Source organism: Salarias fasciatus, chromosome 9, assembly GCF_902148845.1.
Source record: "Salarias fasciatus chromosome 9, fSalaFa1.1, whole genome shotgun sequence".
NCBI lineage: Eukaryota > Metazoa > Chordata > Actinopteri > Blenniiformes > Blenniidae > Salarias > Salarias fasciatus.
The window spans coordinates 1,582,229-1,604,020 of record NC_043753.1 but is presented as its reverse complement, the minus strand read 5'-3'; the positions used below and the strand labels follow the sequence as shown (position 1 = coordinate 1,604,020).

At 51.9% G+C, this 21,792-nt stretch overlaps 1 protein-coding gene across 1 annotated transcript; it reads left to right on the top strand.

Annotated features, from left to right (window-relative positions):
- Positions 1-1,293: 1,293 nt before the first annotated feature.
- Positions 1,294-19,532, top strand: zcchc2 (zinc finger, CCHC domain containing 2). The gene is given in 24 exon segments (XM_030100019.1): positions 1,294-1,472; positions 1,511-1,767; positions 1,770-2,122; positions 3,895-4,033; positions 4,113-4,183; positions 6,368-6,439; positions 6,526-6,626; positions 7,535-7,629; positions 7,766-7,828; positions 11,799-11,843; positions 11,940-12,079; positions 12,163-12,278; positions 12,370-12,450; positions 12,545-12,600; positions 12,603-12,652; positions 12,857-13,263; positions 13,324-13,688; positions 13,691-13,830; positions 13,832-14,023; positions 14,025-14,115; positions 14,118-14,155; positions 14,157-14,192; positions 14,194-14,227; positions 17,314-19,532. Coding segments are annotated over 24 exon segments (3,096 nt in total). The 5' UTR covers positions 1,294-1,380; the 3' UTR covers positions 17,376-19,532.
- The last annotated feature ends 2,260 nt before the right edge of the window (positions 19,533-21,792 follow it).

The window sequence follows — 21,792 nt, the reverse complement described above, 5'->3', positions numbered from 1 at the left end:
GAGTCATTTCATCTGAGCTTCAAACTGCTTCTGGTTCCTGTGGTAAAGAAGTAATGAAAGGAATGGTGCGTCGTGGAGGTCACCGGGAGTGTTTCTGTCCATGTCTGCCTCTGATCGGTTCCCGTCGCTCGTCCTCCTGATCTGATCAGAACGTCTTCAGGTTCATTGGAAACACTGGTATTGTTATTTCCGTGATTAGATTATGTTCAGGCGTCTTTCAAAATCAGGAGGATTGATTAATTTGATGCTTATTCAACAAGAAATTCAAACACTTTATGAAAAAACTGGAGTGTCTGTTTCTGAGCATAAAGGAAAATATGTATAAACAAATGTAAAAACAAAAGACATTAAAGTCAGAATTCTGTCAAAGTTCTTGTTGTTTTTGTTTTGCTTAAATGTTTCTTCACCTGTAGAATTTTTTTCTCATAATTATTTTATTACAGAGAGAATTGATGATAAAGATAGACAGTTGTGCAAAACATCAGAAGTTAAAGACAGTAAAATGTAAGTTTTTTTTCGGTTTTTTTTTTTTTCATAAAAAGGAACCAATAATTCATGAGTAAGAACTTCAGTATTTACTACAAAATGTAGTCTTCATGGTGAAACGTGACAGTATTACAACAGATAACTTTTTCTTTTCTGAATTTTTTATGGGTTTTTTTCTAATGACAAATTGTTCACCTTATACATCTATTTAACATGATTCAGTGACCTAAACAACTAAAGATAGCTAAACAGGGTTAAAAAAAATCAGTTTCTTTTGTGATTAAAATGGTTAAAAAAAAAAAAACCCTGAACAGCTAAAACCTTTCACAGCTAAAATTGTTAAAAAAAACAGCTTTAACAGCACTTTGAATGTTAAACATCTTTTATATTGCAGTTTATTTATTTATCTTCCTGAAGGCAGCAGATCCCTGCTGAAGTAGAGTTTAGATGTATTTGATGACATTATCTGGTTTTTAACACAAGTTGTGGTTATTAAACAAACCAATGTGTGGTTTTACCCAGAAACTAATCAGCTCTAAAAAAAAAATTTAATCAAATTTAACAAAAGGGACGAGTTTTTTATATATATGTTAATGGTAAATGGGCTGCACTAATAAATAAAGTCAGTAAAGTAATCATCAACACTTCACACGTCTTTGTGTTTGAACAGTGAATAATCTGATCAACGCTCTTAATCCCATCAGCTGGTCAATAAAACGCCTGTCGTTCCCCGCTCTGGCCACACGGGGGCGGCACCGCGCGGAGCTTCTGCCGGAAGAGGAGTGTCAGCGTCTCCCCGTCAGATGATCCTCCAGGACGGGAGCAGCTTCACATCGGTCCCGAGCTTCCCCAGAATGTCCCCTGGATCCCGGATTCCCCTCTGAAACACCCAGGATGCTGAAGATGAAGCTGCCGCTGAGACCAGCCGAGGACCGAGGCGACGACACGGCCGAGGACGACCCGCTGGAGCCGCGGGTCCCCGGGCTGCGGGGGGCGGAGGAGGCGGCCGAGCAGCGGCAAGCAGCAAGCCGGCGGCCCCCGGAGCTCCGGGCTCTCCGCCCCGGCTCGACAAGGAGAGCGTGTTCGAGTGGTTCGGCCTGCAGCTGAACCCGGCCAAGCGGATCGAGTTCATGTGCGGACTGCTGCACATGTGTCAGCCGCTGGAGCTGCGCTTCCTGGGCTCGTACCTGGAGGACCTGGCCAGGAAGGACTACCACGTCTTGCGGGACTTCGAGTGCCGGGCGAACAGCGCCAGCGACCTGGGGCTGCTGGCGGACGCGCTGGACCGGTGGTGCGGTCCAAGCTGCTGGTGTGCCTGTCGCTGCTGCACTCCGACAACCGGGACTGCGCCGGGATCCTGTTCCGGATCCTGAGCCATGTCGACCCGGCGCTGCTGTGCCAGACCTGCCCGCTGCCCGCGTTCAGGGACCCGGAGCAGGAGCCGGGAGCGGGGCCGGAGCCCGCCGCCGCGGCCCTGGAGCAGCTCGCCCTGCTGTTCACCATGGCCTCGGTCCACCCGGCCTTCCACTTCCACCAGCGGGAGTCGGTCCGGGAGCGGCTGGAGAAGATGGAGCTGGCGCTGGAGGAGGAGCGGAGCCGGAGCCGGGGCCGGGGACCGGGCCGGGGCCAGCCGACGGTAAGCACCGCTCCGAGCTGACCGGGAGCCTCCGCCGCTGGAGGGAAACTCTCTCTTTCTGCCGGAAATCTGAACTTTAGGCCCGAATTTTGTTTAAAAATCTGTTGTTTCCCATAACAAGCGGACATGCTAATGCTAATGCTAACGGGACCGTTAGCTGGGAGAGTCTCCAGCTTCCAGGGAAACGGTTACCGAAACCGGGAGAGCCACGGCGTTTATCCCCGGTGTTTACCCCGGTGTTCCCGGTGTTTACCCCCGGTGTTTACCCCCAGTGTTTACCCCGGTGTTCCCGGTGTTTAGCCCCAGTGTTTACCCCCAGTGTTTACCCCGGTGTTCCCAGTGTTTACCCCGGTGTTTACCCCAATGTTTACCCCCAGTGTTTACCCCGGTGTTCCCGGTGTTTACCCCCAGTGTTTACCCCCGGTGTTCCCAGTGTTTACCCCCGGTGTTTACCCCGGTGTTTACCCCCGGTGTTCCCGGTGTTTACCCCCGGTGTTTACCCCCGGTGTTCCCAGTGTTTACCCCCGGTGTTTACCCCCAGTGTTCCCGGTGTTTACCCCCGGTGTTTACCCCCGGTGTTGACGGTGTTTATTCGGTTTTCCTCCAGTTCAGCTGAATCACGGTTCGGTTCTGACCCGCTTCAGCAGAGTTCCATAGTTTAGATTCGACTTTATATTAATGTCACTTTAATTAACACTTCATAAAACCTTAAACTCCTCGAAGCTTCAGAAACGTTCAATTCTAGAAGCTTCTAACTGTAGAACTTTCAGAAACTGTAAAACTCTTTCAAAATTCAGACGTTTCAGAACTTCTAGAACTGGTCCTAGAACTTTCCGACTCGGCAACGAGCCTGAAAACGTCACTATAAACTCAGAAAGTGGAACCACCGACTGCAGAACATTCAGAGCTTTCAGAACGTTTACTGCTTCCACCGGATGTAGAACTCTAGAACCCGCTGATTCTACAAGTTTCACTGATTCTCTTCTGAATTTCAGAAGTTTTTAAAACTTCCACATCCTATTATTTGTCAACAACTGGCACACCGGAGGATTCCTGACGGTTCCGTCCGTCTGCTTGGTCCCGTCCGGTCGTAGTGGACCAGTATAGTCGTAGTGGACCAGTCGGAGCAGTTCCGTCCAGTGGGACTGGACTTGTCCTTTCAGATTGGTCTTATCCGGTTGTAGCGGTCCCTGTAAGAGCAGTTCCATCTGGTGGGACCTGTCTTGTCCTCCCAGACTGGTCTTGTCTGATCTTAGCGGTCCCGTCCAGTGGAACTGGTCTTGTCCAGTTGAATTGGTCCCGTCTGGTGGGACCGTTCTTGTCCTCTCAGACTGGTTTTGTCCCGTCGTAGCGGTACCTGTTGGAGTAGTCCCGTCCAGTGGGACTGGTCTTGTCCTCTCAGACCGGTCTTGCCTGATCGTAGTGGTCCCATCTGATGGGACCGGTCTTGTCTAGTCGGAGCGGTTCCATCCAGTGGGACCGGTCTTGTCCTCTCAGATCGGTCTTGTCCGGTCGGAGCAGTTCCGTCCAGTGGGACCGGTCTTGTCCTCCCAGACTGGTCTTGTCCGGTCGGAGCGGTCCCGTCCAGTGGGACCGGTCTTGTCCTCCCAGACTGGTCTTGTCCGGTCGGAGCGGTCCCGTCCAGTGGGACCGGTCTTGTCCTCTCAGACCGGTCTTGTCCGGTCGGAGCAGTTCCGTCCAGTGGGACCGGTCTTGTCCTCTCAGACCGTCTCTGGTTCCGGTTAACATTCCCAGCTGTGTTTCCTCTGCAGGAGCCGGTCGGTCAAACCCCAGATTTCCTGCCCGGCCCGGTCCTGGGTCTGGGTCTGGGCCCGGTCGAGTGCCGCGCCTCGGCCCCCCACCCCCCCTGTCAGAGCCGGCGGTCCGGCCGCTGGGCGGCCCAGAGAGAAGGTGAGTCCCGGTCCCGGTCCTGTCTCCTGAATCCCGCCTCGTCTCCTCCTGACCGCCGCTCTGCTCTGATTGGTTACAGCGGTGCACATCGAAGGAATCGTGCTCACACACATCTCCCGGACCAGAGGGGACAAGGAGTACCAGTTTGAGGTGGGTTCTGACTCGGCGGCGAGCAGCAGGACTTCCTGTAGTGACGGCGTTCGTGGTTTGAGTCTTTCTGAAGTTCACCGTCCAGTCCAGAGATTCAGACCAGTTTCCTTCACAACGGTTCGGAGTGTCGTTTTCTCCCGTGTCCCGCTGAAGCTCTGCTAGCTTGACGTCGTCGCGGTTCCGCCGCCCTGCCGCCAAGCAGAACCCTCCTGGAGTTTGATCCCAGCATGCAACGGTCACTGTCCCTGCTTACTGTTGTTCCACACGCTGTTTGTTCTGTTCTACCGGCTGGACTCCACACACACACACACACACACTCCACCTCGCTGCCAGCAGCTTCCGGTGTGTGTGTGTGTGTGTGCGTGCGTGCGTGCGTGCGTGCGTGCGTGCGTGCGTGCGTGTGTGTGTGTGCTGTTTATACTGAATGGTGATGACCAGGATGACTTTTAAACCAACAGACTGAGGACATTTTTGCCAGTCCTCACTTGATTTTTGGATTAGAATTAGGTTCAGGGTCAGGGTTAGGCAGCCTTAGGGGTCAGGGGTCAGGGTTAGGGATCGACAGCCTGGAGCCGAGCGCCTTTCCTCCAGCAACTTCCAGACCTGCTGGTGTGAAGGAAGCTCCAGAGAGACGGGAGAGTCTGAGCATCCTGCTGACTGTCCATCTGGCTCCATGGGAACAATGCACGCACACACACACACACACACACACACACACACACACCACACACACACACACACACACACACACACCACACACACACACCTTTCCTGAAGGTTCAGGAGTCCTCGTGTTGGATAATACTCCCGTCGGTCCGTTTCTCAACTGGTGGCTCGGAGTTTCTTTGAAAATGTGAAATCAGAGTGAGAATCTCAGGAAAACGACGAGTCTGTTAAAAGAATACTCTGAAGATGTTGGACCCACGCCCTATCCCGATCATTTACAGAGTGAGATAAGCTCATAAATACCTTTTTTGTGTCCGTTCGTCCAGTGCCTGGCTAACAGCTGTTAGCATCGTAGTTAGCTTAGCTCAACTACGGCAGGTGAAGAGGAGACAGAGCCAGACTGAGAAAGTGGACAAAATCCTCCTCCCAGTGGTCCAGGGGACGGCGTATTAGCACGTGAAGTAAATCCGAATGGTTATAAAACATTTTTAAAGAAGTGTTTTCTTTTCAATCCGTTAAAATAGCGTTTTGACACACAGACCTGCACAAGCATAGTGCGCTGCGGAAGATATACCGGCGCACAGCGGCTGAGTCTATGCTTCTACCGCTGTGCTCCGGTGTATCCTTCCGTGGAGCACTGCGCATGCGCAGGTCTGTGGATCAAAACGTTATTTTAACGGATTGAAAAGGAAAACACGTCTTTTAAAATGCTTTATAACCATTCGGATTTACTTCGCGTGCTAATACGCCGTCCCCTGGACCACTGGAAGGAGGACTTTGTCCACTTTCTCAGTCTGGCTCTGTCTCCTCTTCACCTGCCGTAGTTGAGCTAAGCTAACTACGATGCTAACAGCTGTTATCCAGGCATGGGACGAATGGACACAACAAAGGTATTTATGAGCTTATCTCACTCTGTAAATGATCGGGATCGGGCGTGGGTCCAAAATCTTCGGAGTATTCTTTTAAATAATCATAAAATTCTGAAGTTTAAAATGTTTTAATTTAATCAGAATTCAGCTCATTAAAGGAGCTTGATCAAGAAAAGTTGACTTTTGAGCTGTTAACCCTGTGTTAGTGTGATTCCCTCCTGTAAGCTTCGTTTCAGTCGTTCTTTCTCTTCGTTCATAATCTAGATAAACGTTGAATCAGAGCTGGAGCTCCCTTCAAACGACTGGCTGACCTCTGACCTCTGCTGTCCGTAGATCAGTGGCGACATCATGAAGCTCTGTTGTTGATCTTCTGTGTTTGGCTCAGAAAAGCCTGATAATGACCATTTAAAGTTAGTTTAACGTTTGCTCCTGGTCCCGGTCTGAACGGTCCGACGTCTGCTCATGTGACGGAACGCGACTTCGGTTCCTCCTGATGACTCACAGACCGGCTCCTCTTTAAAATACCGTTCCGTTCTGGGAGCCGCTGCCGGTTCCTCGCCGTCATGTGATCATGAGACCACGGCGCCGCTCCTCTCTCATGTGGCTGTTGACCAATCGGAGCCGCTCTCTGCCCTCTGCTGTGTTTCAGGTGAAGTGGTCCGACTCCTCCTCCAGCAGTGTGACCAAAACCCACCTGGAACTGGAGAACTTCCTGCTGCAGGTAGTCTTTGTCCCGGTCCGGTCCCACCTGGAGCTCCAGCTGCAGGTTTTCAGGTCTGTTAAATCTCTTCCTGTCCGACTCCGCAGCTTCCGCAGGATCAATGCAGTGAGACTTTCGAGGAGAGCATCCTGAGTCTGCTGAGGCAGGGGGACCAGTGCGAGAACCTGGACGTGGAGCGAGACCTCAGGTACCGGATCCAGCCTCCTGTTCTTCACCAGATTCACCTTTTAACTCGTAGCTTCGCAGTCAGATCCTCCTGGCAGGTGGAGGAGGATCCGGTTCAGGAGGCGTGGCGATCCGCGGAGTCAGTGCGTCAGGACTTCCCAGGCGGTTCTGGGTGTTTTCCTCGCCGTGGCTGTTGGAGCCGGAGCTGCAGGGAGGAGCTGCTCCGCTCCGAGTTTCATTTAGCCTGAAGTGAAACCAGGAGCCGGGCGCTCCTCAGCAGCTCCTCCTGCTGCACAGCTCTCCAGGGTTTATTCCTCTTTACGTCTGAATAAAGCCGCATTCTGCCCTGAAATGACCATTAAACTCCTGAAAGCTGTTTGGAATTAACTTTAAATCTGCATAAACCGGCCGGTTTATTCTCCTTCGGGAGCGGAGTTCCATGTAAACGAGTCGACTTTAATCCGGTGGTTCTGCTCGTGCTTTGTCTGTCGCCATGATGGCGGCGAGGATTTATTTAACAGGAGCTTTCAAAGAAATGGATTTAAAGAACAGAGGCAGAACTATCGGAACATTTTCAAAGTTCATCCAGAAAGAGAGAAAAATGGCCGCCAGCGCGCTTTGTTTACTTCCTGCAGACGTCGCTACGTCACGGCCACCCCGTCCAATCAGAACGCTCCACAGCCCCCGAGTTAGAGAGGAGTTAATCCTTCATTTTTATCATGGAAACACCAGGATTATGGATAGAATCCAGAATAAATCACTTCAGAATGAAAACCATCTTGAAACCAGACTCAGTGACTTGTTTTAGGAAATGATCTGCCAGGAGGAACTTTGTGAAAAGCTTCTCCTTCATCGTCATGGAAACCTGAAGCTGTGGTGGTGTGAAGGGTTCAGCTGACTGTGTGTGTGTGTGTGTGTGGCGTTCTGCAGGGAGCGGTTCCTGTCGGCTCCTCCGTTCTTCAGGAAGACCCGGACGGTCTGCAGCTTCTTCAACTGTGACTCCATCCAGCCCGCCTGCTGCCGATGTGAGTTACCGAGAGCCCCGGACGGAACACGCTGACGTCCGCCTGCTCGCCTGTGTCGCTGTGTTTTGGCCGACCGCAGGCTGGTTAACCAGCTGGTTAACTGGTTCTCTAATGGTGGTTAACCCGCTGTGTTCAGGTTCCTGCCAGCCGGGTTCCGCCTACCAGGGAGACTGTTCTGACGCCTCCAGCCAGGAGGAAGGTGGGCGCCGCCCGACCCTCTCCCCGCTCTAGTGGCTTTTAGCACACACACAGACACACCACACACACACACACAACACACACACACAAACACACCACACACACACACAACACCGGCGCTCTAACTAAACGCTAACTAGCATTTATTTTTGGAGCAGCAGAGTCGTTTCCAATCCTCATGTTTCACAGCTATATTTGCCCCGTCGTGTGCCGGACTGGAGTCCAGAGGGCCCCACAGGGCCCCCATCCGGCCCCCATCCGGCCCCCATCCGGCCCCCATCAGACCTCCATCCGGCTCCTATCTAACCGCCTTCTGATTCCCATTCAGCCCTGATCAGACCACCAACCGCCCCCCTGCAGACCATTAGACCACCGTCCGGCCCCCGTCAGACCACCGTCCAGCCCCCCAGCAGACCACCGTTAGACCACCGTCCGGCCCCCGTCAGACCACCATCCAGCTCCCACAAGGCCCCCGTGCAACCCTGATCAGACCCCCGTCCGGCCCCCCTGCAGACCACCACATCTTCAGCCATTTACCATCGATGGTTTACACAGAAATCTGTCACCCGTTACCATGGGAACCAGTTAATCCATAACACCGGGCGGCGGTCCGCCGGTAGTCTACTGCTGAGCGACTCGCATCCATCGCTCTCTGCAGGGTTTGTTCTCTCGGGGTTTTGATTAAAAAAACGTGTTTCCAGCCACCGTCCAGTTCTTCTGCTTGTTTTTGACTTCCTGTTTACTGCTTCCTGTTTACGGCCACATCATCACGTCACCACGTACGAGGGAACGCGTGCACAGAGCGAATAATTGAATCCGCTCCGCTGTCGGCGCTGTTCACATGAGACCGGAGTAGACGACCTCGTACAGTCGATCTGAAATACAGTCCGCTCCCAGTGAAGCAGGGTTACAGCCCGCTTCACCCCCCAGTCCCGCTGTAGGGAGCATTGTTGGGCCTGGTGAGGACTGGTCACTGGGCTTGTCCCCCGACTCGACCCCCTCCCTTCGCCAAGCGCTCCGAATTGTCACCCTGCAGACCACCTTCAGACCACCATCCGGCCCCCATCAGACCACCGTCCAGCCCTGACCAGACCACCGTCCGGCCCCCATCAGACCACCGTCCGGCCCTGACCAGACCACCGTCCAGCCCCCATCAGACCACCGTCCGGCCCTGATCAGACCACCGTCCGGCCCTGATCAGACCACCGTCCGGCCCTGATCAGACCACCGTCCGGCCCTGACCAGACCACCGTCCAGCCCCCATCAGACCACCGTCCGGCCCTGATCAGACCACCGTCCGGCCCCCATCAGACCACCGTCCGGGCCCCAACTGGCCCCCATCCAGCCCCCATGAGACCACCATCCGGCCCAATCAGATCCTCATCCAACCCCGATCAGACCACCATCCGGCCCCCATCAGACCACCGTCCGGCCCCCATCAGACCACCGTCCGGCCCCCATCAGACCACCGTCCGGCCCCCATCAGACCACCGTCCGGCCCCCATCAGACCACCGTCCGGTCCCCCATCAGACCACCGTCCGGCCCCCATCAGACCACCGTCCGCCCTGATCAGACCACCGTCCGGCCCCCATCAGACCACCGTCCGGGCCCCAACCGGCCCCATCCAGCTCCCATGAGACCAACCATCCGGCCCCAATCAGATCCTCATCCAACCCCGATCAGACCCCCGTCCGGCCTCCATCAGACCCCCCGTCCGGCCCCTGTCCGCCCTCAGCATCGCACGTGGAAACAAAACACGCCCAAATGGACTCTTATTCTGAAAATCAAGCTGAGCAAGAGCCGTTTAATTTCTCCTTCAGACGTTGAGTTTCCAGAGTCCTGCTTGGTGAATGAATCACGATCGAATCCCAATAAAGAAAACAAACTCCCTTGAAAAGGTTTTTTAATCTCACTGGGGGGGACCTTTCTTGGCTAAATAAAGCTTAAATAAATAAAAAAATAAAATAAAAAATAGAGCTTCGTTCTTTCAGTGCTGCTGCTGCAGCCTCAGGTTTCACAGGCGGACAGAACCTCCGGAAAGTCGCTACTTGGATTAGCTGAAATGCTGAAAACCATTCTGAAAATATACCAAGAATGTCCCAAACTGAAGTAAATGAAATGTTTAAAACCACTTGAAAAAATGTATTAAGGAACCACCATGACCAAAATACCTAATATGGCTAACCTGGGCTAAAGACAGCTCTTAGGGTTTAAAATTTTCTGTCCAGTGTTTTAAGGAAATAAAGGAACTTAAATGGTGAAAACAACAAACTCAATAAGTAGGTGAATGTGAAGTGGTTCAAAAGGCTCCAAAACCTGAAACGTGTTTCTATCAGTTCTGGTTCTGAAACATCCTGAATCCATGTTTTGTCTTCAGCCATGACGCAGTGTTTGAATATAAAGGCCTTATTGCTGATATGAATAAAGATTCTCAATAAAATAATTAAAATCTGTTTTTTTTCCAATTGATAAATACTTTGAGTGTGAACTAAGTGCAATTTCTGATATTTATTGTTTATTTTTTTAAGAAACTCATGAAAAACCTACTTTATAATAATGTTTGGCACAAAAAAGAAAAAAAAAGATCAACAAGTCTGTGATAAAAACCATGAATGTTCAAACAGAGCTGTCAAACATAAGGCCCGTCAGCCAAAACTGGCCCCCACTCTCCAAACCACCGAGGTCATGATGAAACTTTCAAAGTAAATTTCAATTTAGTTTTCCATGAATTTCAGAATAAGAGCAGCTGACACGGCGCGACACTGGGACCTGAGCTGAGAAGGTTAGCTAGCTAGGTAGCATTAGCCTCAGAGCCATGCGGTCAGATGGAGACCGTGATGCTCACGAGGAAGGGTTAAAGGTCAAAGTGATAATCACAATATCACTGAAAACGTGTGTAATTCTAGACTTTGAAAACCCGACGGACACTTGTCGTTCTAGCGAACGTCGGTTTTCTGCAGTTACGTCAAATTGTAAGTTTAGAGTCTTTTGTGAGTCTTATTTTCACACCTGCTGTTTCCAGCATGTTCACCAACCAGGGCGCCCAGCCTCCGCTCATAAGACACGAAGATAATGAGGAAGTGCAAAAAGTTGTAATTCCGGTAAAATTCCAGCAGTGGGCGAACAATGCTGTTTTCAAAACGAGCCCCGGTCTCATCGAACCCATTCAGAGTGCACATCAACGTATCAAGCGCCCGGGGTTTCAGGACAGGTTCTGGTCTCTGTCCTCTAGTTTCTACAACACTGCTGCTTCACCAGACTCTGATTTTCACAGGAATCATCAGTTTATTTTATATTGCGAGTTTTACATGAAATCGCCCTATCACAGCGCCTCCTCTGTCACCGTGACGCGGTCACGTGACGGGCTGGACCAATCACCTTACATCTGGTTTCAAATGTTCGATATGGAGGCGTCCTGCTGGACTCGCTGTGGTCTTCAGAACGGGATTTCGGAACGCTATGGGTGACTTCACAAAAGCTTTATCCACTGTGTTTGCATCTATGGTTTACACAGAAATCTGTCACTCGTTACCAGGGAACCAGTTAACCCATAACACCGCTGTAGTTACAGCCTGAGCGACTCGCATCCTTCGCTCCTCTGCAGGGTTTGTTCTTTCGGGGTGTCTGATCAAGAGTTTCTCAGCCCCCGTCCAGGTCTTCTGCTTGTTTTTGACTCCTGTTTACTGCTTCCTGCTTCCTGTTTACGGTCACATCCTCACGTCACTACGTACGAGGAACGCATGCACAGAACGAATAATCCCGTTTAATCCGCTCCGCTCCGGCGCTGTTCATATGAGACATGAGGAGACGACGGTGTGGACGACCCCGTACAGTCAGATCTGAAATACAGTCCAGTGCAGCGGGTTACAAACCCTCACCTTCACCCAGCGCTCCGAGTCGTCACCTGCAGCGAGTCGTCGCCCTGCAGCGAGTCGTCGCTAACGCCTCGTTTGTTTTTCCCTCCAATCAGAGCCGTTCGTCAGGGACACAAGAAAAAGCACGGGGTCCAGAAGTCATGTCAGCCGTGAGTCCAGCTCCACTCTGCAGCATGAGGACAGTGAATCAGCGAGCGTCCAGCTGACCTGACCTCTACTGACTCCTGACCCCTGACCCCTGACCCCCCCCCCGTCCCGCAGTGCCAAAGGCTCCCAGGCAGACGTCCGGCGGTCGGTTCACGCCGCGGAGCTCAACGGTCCTGCAGAGCGGAGGAAGAAGAGCAGCTCGCTGAGGAGCAGCCAGGAGGCCGAGCAGGTGATCTGCTGAGGAGGGAATCCTCCGGGAATCCTCCGGGAATCCTCCGGGAATCCTCCGGGAATCCTCCAGAAACCTTTCAGGAACCCAGGGTCCTCCTGGTCCTCTCTGACCCCCTCCTCTCTCTCAGCACCTCCTCAGCCGACAAGCGGATCCACCCGGCTGCCAAAAGTAAGAGCAGAGCCCCGCCCCCAGACAGGTAGGGTCGTCTGACCCACAATGCATCACTCTGCAGGACAGACACGAACGAGCAACCTTCTGAACCCCCGTCCCGTCTCTTCTGCTCTCAGGGACAAGGGGAAGGTCATAGGTCAAAGGAGTGTCCTTCATCGCACGGCTCCTTGGTCCCGGCTCTGTCGGCTCGAGGAAAGGTGGGCGGAAGTCCAGATCCGGTTCAGAGCGGGTTCCGGTCCCCGGTTTGGCCCCCGACGGCGGCGGACTCACCGCGTGCTGTTGTCGTTGCAGACGGCGGTTCCGGTCCGGACACGTTCGGCGGACGTCGTCAGAAAGCTACAGCTCTCCGTCAGCCCGCAGCACCGGGGGAGCCTGGACAGCGAGGACACCACAACAAAGGTGAGGGACCGGGCTGGGACTGGGACTGGGACTGGCCTGGGACTGGGACTGGCCTGGGACTGGGTGCAGGGGCTGGCCTGGGACTGGCCTGGGACCGGGACTGGGCCTGGGACCGGGACCGGGACTGCGACTGGACCGGGACCGGGACTGCGACTGGGACTGGGACCGGGTCTGGGACTGGGCCTGTGACCGGGTCTGGGACAGGAACCGGCCTGGGACCGGGACGCGGACTGGGACCGGGTCTGGGGTCCACACCTGGAAATCCAGAAACCCGAGCGCCCTCTGATGGCAGACCGTCTCTCCCTCAGACTCGGACAGCCACTCGACGACTGCAGCCAGGGCGCGCCCGTCTTCTTCAGTCGCCGCGGCGACGCGGCGGTCCGAGATGGAGGCGTTGTGTCCGGAGGCGGGCGCCGGCTTCCCCTCCGCTGTCCTTCATGCACACCGCCGCCCTACGCTCTGCCCAACGGCGCCGCCGACCCCCCCGGGCTCCCCCCGGACGGCAAGGCGCCGGCGCTGCAGATGCCCCTCCCCCCCGCCGCGGCGGCGGCCGGGACGCTGGGCGCCGGAGAGGCAGAGAGGAGGCGCGCCCACCCGATGCTGGTCCAGAGGTTCAAAAAACCCCGCTGTCCCTGAGCCAGGCGTCCGGCGAGGCGCCGGGCCGAGCCCTGAGAGCGGCGGCCCCCCTGCTGCCCTGCCAGGACGGCCGCCGCCACGGCGCCCCGCTGCCCACGGGGACGCGCCGCTCGCCAAGCTGCCCGGCCTCGGCTGCCGTCCGGCCTGCCCCCTCCCTACGCGCTGCCCGCCGCCGCCGGCCCCCGGGCCCCCCCGGAGCCGCCCCGTCTCCGGGTCACGTCCAGGCGGCCGCCCCGCCGTGCCCACGCACAGCCGGGCCCCGCCCCCAGCCCCAGCCCCGCCCTCACCCACAGCACGGCGCACAGCGACTGCACCTCCTACAGCAACAGCAGCATCTCTGCGGGGCAGCGCCCGCCGCAGACCGCCACGCCCCCCCAGCAGGGCTGCGGGACCTGCGGCTGCCAAACAACTGCGGCGGGCGCGGCGGGGGGGGTGAGCGGCGACGCCGGCTGCAGACGCCGCTGTTCTTCCCCGCCCACCAGATGGCGGCGGCGCGGCAGGTGTTCGGCGGCCCGGCGCCGCTCTTCCAGCTCGCCGGCCTGGGGGAGTAACAGCTACCTCACCGCGGCGCACCCCCCCACCAGGCCCACCAGGCCAACGGAGGCCGCCGCGCTGTCGCCCTTCTTCCCCGCCGCCCCGCCCCCGTACCTGCACGGCCACGCCCACAGCCACGCCGACGTGCCGTCGCACGTGCTGGGCAGCGCCGCCGTGGCCGCCGCCTGCTACAGCCTCCAGCCAGCAGATGGCGCCGGCGGCGTCCTTCTGCCAGCGCGTCCTACCAGCAGGTGTACCCCACCCGCTGGGCGTGCTGACCACGGCGGCGCTGGCGCCGGCGGCGTCAACAAGAAGAACGGCAACGTGTCGTGTTTACAACTGCGGCGTGAGCGGACACTACGCCCAGGACCTGCAACCAGCCCGCCATCGACGCCGCGTCGCAGGGTGAGTCAGCGCACGGCGGACCACCACCACACACCGCCCACACACCGCCTCACACCGCCACACACACCGCCTCACCCACCACACACCACCCACACCACCACACACCGCCTCACACCACCACACCACGCCACACACCGCCACACACCACCACACACCGCCGCACACCGCCACACACCACCACACACCGCCTCACACCACCACACACCGCCACACACCACCACACACCACACACACCGCCTCACACCGCCACACACCGCACACACCACCTCACACCACCTCACACCGCCACACACCACCTCACACCACCTCACACCGCCACACACCGCCACACACCGCCACACACACCGCCTCACACCACCCTCACACCGCCACACACCGCCACACACCGCCACACACACCGCCTCACACCGCCTCACACCGCCTCACACCGCCACACACACCGCCACACACCACCTCACACCGCCACACAACCACCTCACACCGCCTCACACCGCCACACCACCACCTCACACCGCCACACACCACCTCACACCGCCACACCACACACACACCGCCTCACACCGCACTCACACCGCACACACGATTCTACCACCTCACACCGCACACACCACCACACACCGCCTCACAACCGCCACACACCGCCACACACCACCTCACACGCCACACACACCAACACGCCTCACCGCCTCACACGCCACACCGCCACACACCACCTACACCGCCACACACCGCCACACACCCCCCACACCACCTCACACCGCCACTGCCGTCACATTGCCGTAGGGCTGTAGCGATACACTCATTTGACGATACGATACACGACATTCAGCTCACGATATGATATATATCACGATTTTCGGCCAGCGGTATGATCCAATACGATTCGATGCAACTCGATACGATTTGTTAAACTAACATCATTTTCTGCAAGATTTTCAGGGGAAAGTGTGATTTTGGTGACTTCTTGTTACTGTTCCATCGACTTGGATTGATTCAACCGAACTGAAAAAAGAATGCATCAAATACACAATATATGGCTCTGACTAGGCAGAGAGAGGCTTGCAAATGCTGCACAAAGGGAATCAAAGACGTGGCGATAAAAATTTATTTTTATTGAAACAGTGCAAACTGTGGCTTGCAATCCTTTGCGTGCAACAGCGTTCCAGTGCACATTGAAAATTGCAGCACAGTGGCCTGTTCTGAACACTTTCTTTTACAGTTTTTTTTTACTTCACATTTAACATCTGAGGGTATCCCTCTGGCCACCCAGTTAGTAAACATAGTACTTGGTACTCTTAAAACAGCCAATAATTCAAGTAACAACGTGCCATTTGAACACATTTAACTCACTGGTGACGTGTGAGGTGCGCCCGGAGGTTCGTTGTATTTCCTGAGTATTTGACGTTTGTGGGACACAGCTTGCAAACCGCAAAATTTTTGTCCAAATCAAAACTTTCTTTCTTCTTTTTAAAACCAAAAGTACTCCACACATAAGATTTAAGACACGGCGGCGCTGGAGTTAATTTCTCGGCCATGTTTCCCTCGATCCTTCTTGCTCTTTATTCTTCTGTGGGTAACTTACTAGAAGTGCTACAGGCGACACCAGTGGCTGGCTGACGGAGCAGAGAGCCGGACAGAACAAGCGGATTTGAATGAGACTTAGGCTGATCCCATTTCACCCCTTAGCCCTTCCCCTTGGCCTACCCCTTAGCCCTCCACCTATGAAACGAGTGCTAAGGGGTAGGGGAGGAAAGTCAACCCCTCCGAATTGGGACACCCCTCCGACAATCGCGTACGTCATCAGTAGTCGCCGCTGCCGATGACGTAGGCAGATGCGACAATTATCTGCCGAAGAAGAATGTTTTTCTTACATTTTAAAACTTTATTAATTGACAAAATACTGACATTTATGAACGTCTTTCGTTGCGGACGCCGCCATCTGCCGATCTTGGAAGGCTTTCTGAGAAATATGTCATCCAGTGGCGCCGGTGGCGAGGGGCGCTTGTTTTGTTCGCCTGGACCGTCAGTGGCGGGTGGGGTTAGTTCACTTCCGCATTGGCGGGGGCGCTCGTTTCCCCACCCGCGCATTCCAGCGGGGCCGTGTTGAAGAAAACCAGTTTATTTAAAATAATCGTCTATCTGTTGTGTTTGGAATGCGCCTGGAATTGCGCGGGTGTGGAAAACGATCACTCCCGTCAATACGGAAGTGAATTCACCACGCCCGCCAGGCATGACCTAGGCTGAAAGAACAAGCGCCCCTCGCCATCGGCCGATACCCCTCCGTTTGGAGTGTGCCTCTCGAGAATCTCCTTTTGGAGGGGTGACTGGCCCTCTTTCTTGGCCCTACCCCTCCGTCATAATGACAATTGGGACACTCCTACCCCTCCACGGGAACGCGCAAAACGAGGGGAAGGGCCAAGGGGAAGGGCTAAGGGGTGAAAGGGATTCAGCCCAAATCTATCGATACTTTCTGGCGAAAAAAAATATCGATTTATATCACAGAATCGATAAAATTGCCCAGCCTTAATTGCCAGGGTGACACACCTCACGCCACGCAGCAGCAGTTGACACCCGCGGATCGTTCGCCGTCTGAGGAGTCGTGCCGACGCTAATGCTAAAGGAAGCTGCCTGAGTTTAAGCTAACGGACTCACAGCGGGATGAACGATCCTTCTGATTCGTTGAAACCGTCTGAATGAGTCTTACACAGAAACCAGAGTGACTTGCAGTGTCCCTGAATGCGTCACGGGTCGACTCATAGCATTACCATCTCCGCAGGTTGACCCACAGTTTTTTTTTTTTGTCCCTAAACGCCTCACAAGTCGACTTGCAGTGTCACTATGTCCCTTGAACGCTCACGGACCAACTCTCAGCGTTAACCGTAAACGCCTCATTGTGCAACTCGCAGCTTTGTGTCCCTGAACGCCTCACGGGGTGGCTGCAGCATGACCCTGTCCCTGAACGCCTCACAGTTGCAAACAATACAAGTTAACTGGTTCCTGTGTGTGAACCATTTTAATGATTTGTGTGTGTGTGTGTGTGTGTGTGTGTGTGTGTGTGTGTGTGTGTGTGTGTGTTGTCCCATCAGGTGGTTTCCGATTGAAGTATGCAGCGTCCCACGTTTCAGAAGCACTAGACAACACCGACTGAAGAAGAAGAAAGACGGAGGAGCTCCTCCACAGGCTGTGTGTGTTTGTGTGTATGTGAGAGAGAGAGAGAAAATGTGTGTGTGTGGTGCTCTGTAGCCTCTGTGTCAACAACTGTAAACGCCTCACTTCCTGTGGGTGCGGCTTCACTTCCTGCGGGTGCGGCTTCACTTCCTGTTGGTGTGGCTTCACTTCCTGTTGGTGCGGCTTCACTTCCTTTTGATGTGGCTTTACTTCCTGTAAAGTCGCCTCACTTCCTGTGAACGCTGCTTCACTTCCTGCTGGTGCGGCTTCACTTCCTGTGAATGCCAACTCGCTTCCTGTCGACGTCTCTTCACTTCCTGTTTCACACTTTTTGCACTGAGAGTGAAAAACATTAACTTATTGCTTCTGAGACATTTCTGAGTTTCTTCTTCGTGGGTTTTTCTCCCGGAGGTTTTCTGCTTCCTCCTCGCGGCCGTAGAACAGGAACAGGAACAGGAAGTGTTCAGCCCGTCTGTCGAGTCGCTGGATGTCGGTCTGAATGCTTCCTCGCGTCACATTTTATGCTTTTATTTTAAAGAACAAAAGTTTTACCTGGAGAAAAGCACTGAGGCTGTGTGTGTGTGTGTGTGTGTGTGTGTGTGTGTGTTGTGTGTGTGTGTGTGTGTGTGTGTGTGTGTGTGTGGTGTGTGTGTGTGTGTGTGGTGTGTGTGTGTGTGTGTGTGTGTGTGTGTGTGTTGATGAGAATCTTCGAGGTTCAGGTTCAGACTGTGTTCCTGGACCAGATTTAATTTAACGATGCCTTCAGGGTCAAAATGCACTGAGAAAACGGCTTGTCTTCTTTTATTTTGGTAAATCAACCTCCGGGTTCCACTTTGGGGTTTGAAGCTGTTGATCTGATTTCTGATGGAGACTGAAGTGGCGGGGCAAACCTTCAACATGTGACTCCACCCACATGTTGAAGGTTTGGTTCTGTGAAGCTCGTTTATTTATTTGTTTTAATTTGAAAAAAGCCTCGTTTCGCTGTAAAACCACTCGGTACCACCCAGGTGTCGCCACCCTCCAGCTGTTGTTGTCAGAACTCTGACGTGATGAGAGGAAGCCGGTTCGAACCCCCGCTGTGCGGCGGCAGCGTCTGAACCTCGGCCCCGCCCCCTTTTAGAGCTGCCAAGTAAACCACACAGGAAGACGACCAGTGTGTGTGTGTGTGTGTGTGTGTGTGTGGTGTGTGTGTGTGTGTTGTGTGTGTGTGTGTGTGTGTGTGTGTTGTGGTGTGTGTGTGTGTGTGTGTGTGTGTGTGTGTGTGTGTGTGTGTGTGTGTGTGTGTGTGTGTGTGTGTGTGTGTGTCCTGCCGTCGGGCTGCGAGCTTCGGAGAGACGAGCCGCTTGTTGTTGATTTGCTGAAGTTTCTTGTGTTTTGAAAAGCACGCCGATCAGATTGTGTGGATTTAATGATTATTTAAAGTCTGTAAAAAGTCGTTTGGCTCGAGCTTCTCAGAGCGGGACTTCCTCCTCACGATGTGATTCAGACACAGGAAAACTTTATGTTACTGCTGAAGTTTGAGTTTTAAAAAGCATGGATTTAAAAAAAAAATGAGGGTTTTTTGATTTGGTGAACTGTGTCGTTTCACAGTAATTCTTCAGAAGTGTTTTAACCAACTCAGTTTGTACAGTGTTCAGAACTCCGTGTGGAGTGTTTTTTGTTTTTGTTTTGTTTTTTTAACGGATTTTCAGGAGTTGAATCCAGTAGAAACCGGACCGTGACGGTTTGGAGGTGAAGGACTTTAAATCCGTCCCGTCGCTGCTCGTCTCTCCGGACCCCCCCCCCCCCACCCCCCGGATCGATGCATTCTCTGCTTCTCGCCGCCGCCGTCGCCATGTTTGTTTGGGTGGTTCAGAAAGGCCTTGACTGACGTTCTTTCCTTCGCCCGGAGCCTCGGGCCGGAACTGGAGCCGTTCGGCCGACCTGCCGCCGCTGCGAGGAAACACGAAAGTACCGAACTGTCAGAGGCTGCGGCCTCGCTGTGGCCTCGCCTGTGGCCCTGGCCGCGTTCTGCGACCCTCATGTTTACTGTACTCTTTGATATCTGGACTGGAAAAGGTCAAATATATTTCTAGAGCGAACATTTGGATTTTATGCAAACTGATGTTTGTTTTTTCCTGTAATTAAAAGCAATAAACAGAGAAGTGAAGCTGTTTTCTGTCACATACGCACTGGTTTACAGAGGGGGCGGGGCTTGATGAGGCAAGGTGAGACTTTTTTATAACTGAATTTTTTTTCATAATTTACACTTTATTGAAGCGGTAAGCCTGCAGTAAGACCATTGGTGAGTGAAAATTGAAAAAAAAAAAGTCAAGCTTTTTACTTTCATTCCAAGGTAAGGCTATAGTAGGACCATCACTGACAACAACATCGATTTTTTTTTGTTGTTTTTAACTCATTTGCACTTTATTGGAGTGGTAAGACTGTAGCAAGACCATCAGTGTCAAATAATTAGAATTTTTTTTTTTTAATATATGCAGTTTATGGAAGCAGTAAAGGACCATCAGTGACAAAAAAATTGAAATTGTTTTTTGTAATAATTTGCACTTTATTGAAGCGGTACAGGCTACAGAAAGACCATTAGTAACAAAAATTGAAAAAAATTCTTTTTAAATATTTTTCACTTTATTGAAGGAGAAATGCTATAGTAAGACCACTGGTGAGTGAAAATTAAAAAAAAAAAATGTCATGATTTTGACTTTCATTCAAAGATGAGGCTATCGTAAGACCTTCAGTAACAAAAAAATTGAAAACAATTTGGAGCGGTAAGACTATAGTAAGACCATCAGTGACAAAAACATTTAAAAAAATGTCATTATTTTGACTTTCATTGGAAGGTCCGGTTATAGTCAGACCTTCAGGGACCAAAAATTTGCCTTTGGAGGTGACGATAAGCAGTAAGACCAACAGTGGCAAAAAAAATGAAAGAATTTTTTTTTCATAATTTGCACTTTATTGAAGCAGTAAGACCGTGGTTGAGTGAAAATTGAAAAAAAAAAAACTTTCCGTCGTGAGACAGGTTAGTTTTACCTACTGATAATGTGTTGTTGTAATAGTAATGGAAAAGGATTACTACTGCAACAACACATCATCAGTAGGGTAAACTACCTGTCTCACCACGAAAAAATTTAAATTGTTTTTTTTTTTTCATAATTTGCACTTTATTGAAGGGGAAAGGCTGTAGGAAGACCATCGTGACAAAAAACTGAAAAAAATGTCATGACAGATAGATAGATAGATACATAGATAGATAGATAAAAACTTTATAATCTCCCAAGGGAGAAATTCAGGTGTCCAGCAGCACAACAAATCATCACATGGCAAATAATAAATAACAACAGTACAATAAATATTTTGATTTTGACTTTCATTCGAAGGCAAGGCTCTTGTAAGACCATCAGTGACCAAACAATTAAAAAAAATCAGAATTCACACTTTATTGAAGCGGTAAGGCGATAGTGACATTAGTGACAAAAAAAATTGAAAAAAAAAAATTCATGATTGTGACATTGATTCGAAGGTAAAGCTTTACAACAGCCTTATGCTTCAATAAAGTGCAAATTTACGGAGCTCCGGACATGACATGGTAAAAAAAAAAAATTAATTGTGGCCACGATTACTAATTCGTTCCCACGAATTAGTTCTATCATTCATATACTGAACAGTTCAGTAAAGTTGGCAGCATATTGACAGATACGGACTTTCAGTCTCAATAACTCTTTAACAAAATGTCAGTAACATACAAAGGGCGCTGCATCCCATCGTTGTGAGGTGGACGATATGCTATAAGTTCATTTTTATTAAAAATATCTGTCTATCAAGCAGCAGAAACAATATTGATTTCAATCAGCACCCGGTAGTGCTGCGGGCTTCAGGGACCGTCTACAATTTACAAGACGCAGCAACAGTGAAGACAAATAGCTCAAAAAAAACAACAAAAAAACCCAACAACTAAAACAACAACAACAAAAAAAAAACGTAATACACCACTGGGATTTACTACAGTGTCACCATAATCGCTACAACCTTCATTTGTCTCCTATCAAATTTATTGGATATGGTGTTTGTCTTCACTGTTGCTGCGTCTTGTAAAATGTAGACGGTCCCTGAAGCCCGCAGCACTACCGGGGTGCTGATTGAAATCAATATTGTTCTGCTGCTTGATAGACAGATATTTTAATAAAAATGAACTTATAGCATATCGTCCACCTCACAACGATGGATGCAGGCGCCCTTTGTATGTTACTGACATTTTGTTAAAGAGTTATTGAGACTGAAAGTCCGTATCTGTCAATATGCTGCCAACTTTACTGAACTGTTCAGTATATGAATGATAGAACTAATTCGTGGGAACGAATTAGTAATTCGTGCGCACGATTTAATTTTTTTTTTACCAT